This window comes from Anguilla rostrata, chromosome 14 (assembly GCF_018555375.3).
Source record: "Anguilla rostrata isolate EN2019 chromosome 14, ASM1855537v3, whole genome shotgun sequence".
NCBI classification, from domain to species: domain Eukaryota; kingdom Metazoa; phylum Chordata; class Actinopteri; order Anguilliformes; family Anguillidae; genus Anguilla; species Anguilla rostrata.
In genome coordinates this window covers 6842364-6850055 of record NC_057946.1, presented here as the reverse complement: position 1 = coordinate 6850055, position 7692 = coordinate 6842364, and the positions used below count along the sequence as shown (strand labels likewise).

The following is a 7692-nucleotide window of genomic DNA, read 5'->3' as shown; positions in this document are numbered from 1 at the left end:
GTAATTGCCATATGCAAAAGGCTAGGTACCCATAAAACAGACCCATGTATAAATGAAAACTAGCTTGCCTCATTGTCATTTTGCCATTATGTATTAAGCACAGATATTTAAGAATAGTTTCACACGTACCACATGTGCAAACAAGTCTGAAATCTTATTTCTTGTTCGTTTTATTTCATGTTCAAACTGGCACAGAACAGTCTATTTTTAATGTAGTTTCTGTGTTCCACTTGGGAAAAAGTAGAGCACAGTGCACACATATTCACATTCAATTCAAAACAAACTGGTAATCGTTTTACTGTTTTAATAAGGTAACAGTGGTAAAATCGATAACAGATTGCTAATATACAATTATATTGGTGGATAAATGGAATTCCGGGACTGACTGTTGTTGACACCACCCATCATTACTTGAGCACCCCCTCAGCCCACAGGCATTCCTTGTTCTCCTTCCAAGTGGAATCTTCAGTTTCATAGACCTCCTTAACATTAAAATATTAAAATTAAAATTAAGAAGTTATCAAATCTGGGCACACAAATTACATCCAGCAATTTTCACCCAAAGACAATCTTAACAGGCTTTGGCTTAAGAATAATCAAACTTTTTTTTTTTTTTTTTTTTTTTTAAGTTGCAGCCATCTTTAACTTCAAAGAACATGCTTTGGTCTTGATTTATGTGGCACATTTGAAGCACAATGCAACCCTTCATAAAATTCCTGTTCAATACTGCATGCTTCATCTGGGCATGCTCATCTGGGAAGCATGACACAACATGCCTGCTTTGTTTCACTGCTCTGGTGGAGGAAATTTCCATTTAGACTTTAAACTGAATGGCGTGGATGACATATTAACTAAAGTAATGCATCTTAAATACACCAAAATACAATGCAATAGGCATTACAGATAAGTAAAAGGTTAAATACAAGATTCATTTATGCAATACGATACTGACAAGCATGCAATTACATATATATAAATAATTATAAATAATTACATACATAATTTCACTAAGTTAGGCTCTACAAATATACAGAATTCAGGTTGAACTTAATCTGTTCTGAATAAACCTGGCCAAACCTCACTACAATGGTGTGTATGAGAGAGAGTATGATGGTGTGTGGTGTGTTTCATGGCCTAAACGGCCTCTCATACAAGCACACACTTTTCTTCCCTTGATGCATATACAGTAAATGTATCTGTGTATGCTCTTCACTTATACTTTGGATTATTAGCTTTTATAATCAATACACACACAGGGACACACCATGTATGAGCCCTTTAAAGAAAGTTTTTTTTTTGTTTTTATAATGACCACATTTATCATAAAAACCTTTAAAAATTCCATCTTTAATACCTCTTTTCAATTGACAATTAAATCCCATTGTTCAATACATGAGAATGTTGACTCACTTTTTTCCAGATGGGCACACTTGCTTTCAGTGCATTGATGCAATACGCAACTGCCTCCAGAGACTCACTCCTGTGCGGGGAGGAGATGGCGATGATGACACTGGCTTCTGTTACCGGGACAACACTGAAAAATTGGGAGACATTTCTAAATCTTTTTCCTCTGCGGGGGGGTTGAAGAACATGTACAAATATAGAGTAGGCTGCTGGAGGATCACAATTAACTAAAAATGATGGATCTTCATAAATACAGTGCTGAATCCTGGGAATCATGGATGTTGAGATCCGTCATTGGGATCTAACTTACATGTCAAATCCACACAATCTGATGGCGTTAGGATTCTGTTGATTCATTCGCCATCTTTGATTTGGACTATGATATGTAAGCAGGCCTGCTGGAGGTTCTAATAACTGTCACTTTGCAGGCTCCACACCCCTTCTTTATGAATTCTATGAATAAATAACGTCTCACACCCAATAGTCCAATTCACAGAAATTATGCAATATAATCTTTGACAAAAAGTTTAAAATAAAAAAGACTCACCCCAGTCTGTGATGAACACAGATGTGTCTAATGGTTGACCATCGTTCCCTTATCTCACTGAATATTTTCTTCAGTTGTGACTCTGCCATTGGAATGTAAGCTTCATATTCAAGTTGAACAACCTTCTTTCCTTCAAAATTGTTCCTAGTGGTGCCTGATATTAAATGAGAAATATTACCAGCACCTCCACTGACAAACATGCGGTATTATTTGAAGCTAGCTTCAAGACCCACCAATGAACATGGAGACAGCTCCACAAGAAGCACACAACACATCTTCAGATACAGCACCAGCTGAGAGCTTGTCATGGGTAAGCTTGATAAGGTCCTGTGGACCTCGGTCATGGTCATTCATAACTGAGACAAACAAGATGAAAAGGTGTGGCATATCAAATACAATAGACAAGGGTTTCCAAATTGGGATCCACGAGTACACACAAAGGCCAATAAGAGAGTCCCAGGGGTTTATATCAAAATCAACATTTTCCCCTTTCAAGAATTATTTTGTTTATTTCCATAATTCAAAAGTGACATTTTAGGTTGACCACTGCAATCACTAGCCTAAATATTGTACAAAATACATAGATCTGACACAAATCCATGAAATAATGAGGTTACAATTTAGACACTGTTCCACCGATGTACTAGGATATGAAATCTCTCCATGCCAGATAGAGGTACTGTCCCAAAAGTTGGCCATGTTATTGAAGTAGGTTGGGGCCCACAGTATGATAATTGTAGCGGGCCTTAAACTGTTTGGGAAGCCCTGCATCAGGAAATAAAGGATAGATATCTGTTTTTCACTTCGTGGCTACTTTAGTTTCATTTGGAAGAAGCAAAAGTTCGAAAGATAATACAACTCGCCTCACCTGAGATCGAGGCTTAGCCACCGCTGAGCGGAGGAATGACAGCGACCTCGTCACCTTGCCGCAGACTCACGTGCTGATTACCCAGGACCACGTATTGTTGACGCACTGCAATCACCACTTGCTCACGAATCGCAGACAGTCTGATCATAATTTAACACTGTCAGCAATAATATTAACCATCTTACTAAGTAGAAAGTGAGGATTATTATAAATCTGATTAAGCATCGAAAAATGCAGTGTTAACTATATTAAAGGCTACTAGTAAAATTATACGTACCTAGGATGTCGGTTTTCCAGTTCCTGCCACAGTTCTTGGGACGTTAATTCTTGAGGGACACTAATGATCTCCGATTTGAGTCCTGCCAATTCTGCACTTTTGGCAAAATAGAGCACCAGCACCTATTGCCAAATGAGAAAGGTCATCCATGCGCTTGCTCTCACAACTATTGAACCCTGTTGCAAATTGCGCACGTAGCCTACCTATTAGCAGTAACACTGTCATTTGCAGGCTACGGTTCACCAATCTCAGCAATCTTTCACGCGTTTGACTTATTCAAACTGTATCCGTAGCAGTTCACGTAGCACAATTCAAGCGACTTAAAACAATAACGAATTAGTTTAATCAAGTTATTTTAAGGTCTTAAATCACAAATATGTGATTAGAATGCTCTTAACTGAACACTCGAATGCTGGTGTAACGGTCACTACTGGTGACTGAAAGCAATGGAACCTATTTTTATACAGTCTATGAATGGAACACTGACTTAGCATTTTGAAGAAGCAAAAACATTACAAAATAAACCTACTATTCAAAGGGTTAAAACAGTAGCCGACAGGTAAATAGTATACATTTCAAATCGATTGACTGGTACATTGATAGTGGTATTGCGACAGCTCATTCGAAACAGGTTGGCTAATATTAGAAGCAGAACAAAAAATAAACAAACTGTTATAAGCGTATATAAATATAATAATCAACATAAAAATAACTGACCTCGGTATTCATGAATGAAACTTGATCTTGTTACATAAGCGCAGCACAAAACTTCTTCCCCTGTCGTCTGTTCCTATTGCTCGAGCGGTCTGTCAGCTAACTATTTTAAACGGGAAATGAAGCGGATGTACACGCCTACTGATTGCAGTATGGATTCGCCCAGCAGCCGTCTGCGGTCTGGAAAATCGGAAGGACTGAATCGGCGGTTTTCAAACCTGAATTCTCGTTTGTGTCCATGTGTTGAACAACGCAATTTTACGGAGACATTTCCCACGAATTTCTCCCCATAATTTCTATACGAAAGTTGTCCTTTTGAAGAGTTCATATTCTGAGTTTCAAATTTAGTCATGCAGCAAAATATTATCGAGTAGAAAATTGCATAACGGTAAAAGAAAACAGAAAGTGAAAATTGCTTTGGTGATAAATAGTTAACTACAGAGGGAATATATGATTACACTTTTTCCATTTACTGTATGTGATTGAACTGTGGGTGTTTGTGTTCCTCAGTTACGCTGATAATATCTGTGTGAATGGATTCACACGCACACACAGTCACATGTTTATTAAGACAAAGAAATATCACTTTCTGGGTTTATTTATTTATTTATTTATTTATTTTGCTATTAGTGCGTGTTTTGGCTCAGATGTTTCTAATGACCTGCTGGCCTTAAATGGTTTAAATGGCACATAATATATGGTTGACGTTTGTTTACTTTAGAAATTGACTGCATATTAAAATGATATCATTTCAAATAGCATGATATTCTTCTCAAAAATGTATCAACATGACAACAAAAAATGGGACAGTTAACACAGAGATTCATATTTCTTAATTTGTCACAAATTGCAGATTCAGGCAGCCAGTAGCAAAATGTTGTGCTTTGAAATGCAACCTTGAGCACGCAAGTGGCATTTGTTCTTGAGATTTCCTCCAGAATCACTTCTGTCAATAGGCTACACAGTGTTGAAATAAAGTCTGCGCGCTCTCTTTCTGACGTAGTAGCATCTGTCTAATTTTCATTTAACTTTAATAACAACCTGTAGCTGCGCAAAAATGTGGTTGGATCCATCTTCTGTAGTGGAGCACATATGAGACAGTGTTGTGCATTTCCTGATAGAAGCACCAAATTTCACACACATGTAGAACAAGTGCCAGGCAAGGTTTTATACTATAGTGCCAGTGCAGATTTTACCTAGAATGACTGTGGTGGGTATTTTCCACTCTACAATTCCATTAATTAAGTTCAGTGGACAATAACTTCATGCAATATTTGATTAGTTGGACCATGATGGCTTAAAATGTTTGTAGGGATGTAGACAAGATAAATAAATAAAGGTATAATTATATATTACACTGCTGTTTAATTTGAGCTTTGATGATGGATGCTACTAAGCGGCTGTTTACCTCTGTGTGTAACCACTGTTTATATTCACTGATAAAATAATCCTTTGTGAACTCACACACAGTTTGATGGAAACTAAACACAGAACTGTGTTTGCTATTTGTATTTATGGATCATATGCAAACATGAATATATCTGATTGTCTTGTTTTGTGGAGGAAAAATTGCATTATTAAAAAAACATGCTGATGCAATTTTCATTCTAAATTACAGCATATAATTGCACAAAAAATTTGAAGTGCAACATTAAATAACTTCACAAATTTGTGCTGCCAATTTATAAACGTCTCTGGTAGGCTTCTTACCAGCAGGTGTCACCAAAACATAACAGTTAGCCTTCAGAATGTCGCGTATTGCAACTGTGTGTGCAATTCATTATTGACTTCTACTGTATTGGCCTGGAATGCACCATCACATAGATTGTTGAAGTGCAAAAATATAATTTCATGTATATGTTGATCCCCTTTTGCATGAGAGGTGCAACAACAGGGATATATACTATTTGAAGAAAGGATCCCATAAGTGCACTCTTCGGGAAGCTGATGTATATAGATATTGATCTCTTACTGAAAAGTAGATTATACCATCAAATTAATTCATGTTGACATTTTTGTATGCTGCATTACTTGTGTACATTAATGTGTTCAAACATGCATACACTCAGAGAGGTGCATACACTGCAAACATTCACAGCACAATTATAATATGAACTTGTTGGTCTGGATGTATAAAGCTGTATTATAAATGAAAGAAATAATTACAAATGTTTTTTTAATTTTAATTTTTTTATGAAAAACAGCTTGTATGTCCATACTATATTAAGACTATAATTATAAATGTGATTCATAAATGCAATTCTTTGTTGGTCAGAATGACAGATTGGGTTCAAATTGGGTGAGGTTTTATTTCACTCAGCAGTAGTTACACTGATACCTTTTTGTAAAGCTGGTTGTAGGATCAGAAAGAATACTGAAGGTAACAACTAGGAGAAATTAGATCTTTGTCTAAACACATGAAATCAGATAAGCAGCTCATTAAAAATCAAGTTTTGATAGATAACCATCTAAATTGGATATACATATATATATATATACTTACACAATATCAAAACGTTTACACCAGAAGCAATTTTAAAAAAGGAAAATAAAATTTGAATTTGTCAGCTGTATCAAATATGACTGTAAATAGGACCCTTGCACTCATGTGAGAGGCAACTTCACAAAACACCTGGCAGTGCTTGACCTGCTCAAATTCAACCCAAAGTTTTAGTCAAAAGGGACCCATTGTGTGCATGGGAACCATTGTCTTGTGTTAAATCCCGTAGAAGTGCAAACTAGTGGATACTGTCAGCATGACCTTTAGGGAAGAGTTCATGCTTATTTGCACAATCACAAATTGACAAAAATACAATTCTCCTTCTTTCTCATTTTTATTGTTCTTTCCCATCTGTTGTATTTACTATGCATGTGTATTTATTGTGCCATAGCTCTCCCATTATTGATGCCTTTTACTCATTTTCTCTCTGCTTAATTGAGCTACAATACTAGCATTCTTGTTATGCAATTCAGTAACCCCAATATTACTACCCAGACACATTACTGGTACATATTTGAATACTGGTGATCTATAGTTGGATTAGTATATTCTAAATAATGTTTTCAGATGCTTGAAGATGAGCGTTTGCTGTGCATATGTATGTTACGATGCTTTGATATTTAAATGATCTGCTGCACAGGGGACCTTTGTGAAAGAAACCTCGGTGTCAAGTGTGTCCTCTGTATAAACATTTTTTTTTTTCAAAAATTGGTAATTACAAAAATAAATTATAATAATATTAATTATTATTATTATAATAACACTACTACTACTCAAAATAAAATAATAAAATAATAATAATAATAATAATAATAATAATAATAATAATAATAATAATAATAAATAGATCATCCCGGAAAGGAATGTCATCGAAACAAATCAGCTACTACTGCTATCATCGTCTGTCGCAGCTTTCAATGATAATAATGATGATGGCCCTCAGCGAATTGTTACCATTGAGTCGCGAAATTTTTGGATCAGACAGAATGCCGTTCATGGTGTCTGCCGTTAGAGGGAGCCTCATGTTACGTTTTACCTTAAGGCAGACAGTCTGGAATCACAGCACACAGACGGCGCGGCGGCTGAAAACTGTCATCTTCCGCACGTGGACTTGTATGTGCATACAATAGATAGGCGTTGCTCAGAAACGATCGATGTTCAATGTATAGAACCCAGTGTAATGCAATACTCTACTCTGAAGCCTATTTGGAAACGTCGTTGGGTATATTTAAAAAGCTTGACCTGGCTGAGAGACCCAAACAACTGTCTGTTCTATTATTAGCTTGTATTCTGGTGTCTATTATTGCCTTTCCACGCAGATCTCATTGTAATACAGCACTTTTATTAAAAAGATTAACACTATAATCTGCAGTTGGTGGAAA

At 36.2% G+C, this 7692-nt stretch overlaps 2 protein-coding genes across 2 annotated transcripts; both read right to left on the bottom strand.

Annotated features, from left to right (window-relative positions):
- Positions 1-152: 152 nt before the first annotated feature.
- LOC135238892 (molybdopterin synthase catalytic subunit) lies at positions 153-2305 on the bottom strand. Its single transcript, XM_064307041.1, has 4 exons — positions 2185-2305; positions 1952-2105; positions 1411-1534; positions 153-482 (listed from the first exon to the last, which is right to left on the bottom strand). Exons 1-4 carry the CDS (start codon positions 2303-2305, stop codon positions 408-410), a joined length of 474 nt encoding a protein of 157 aa, XP_064163111.1. The 3' UTR covers positions 153-407.
- A 514-nt stretch (positions 2306-2819) lies between these two features.
- LOC135238893 (molybdopterin synthase sulfur carrier subunit) lies at positions 2820-3965 on the bottom strand. The gene is made up of 3 exons (XM_064307042.1): positions 3814-3965; positions 3097-3218; positions 2820-2959 (listed from the first exon to the last, which is right to left on the bottom strand). The coding sequence occupies exons 1-3, from the start codon at positions 3823-3825 to the stop codon at positions 2833-2835; spliced, it is 261 nt and encodes an 86-aa protein (XP_064163112.1). The 5' UTR covers positions 3826-3965; the 3' UTR covers positions 2820-2832.
- Positions 3966-7692: the final 3727 nt, after the last annotated feature.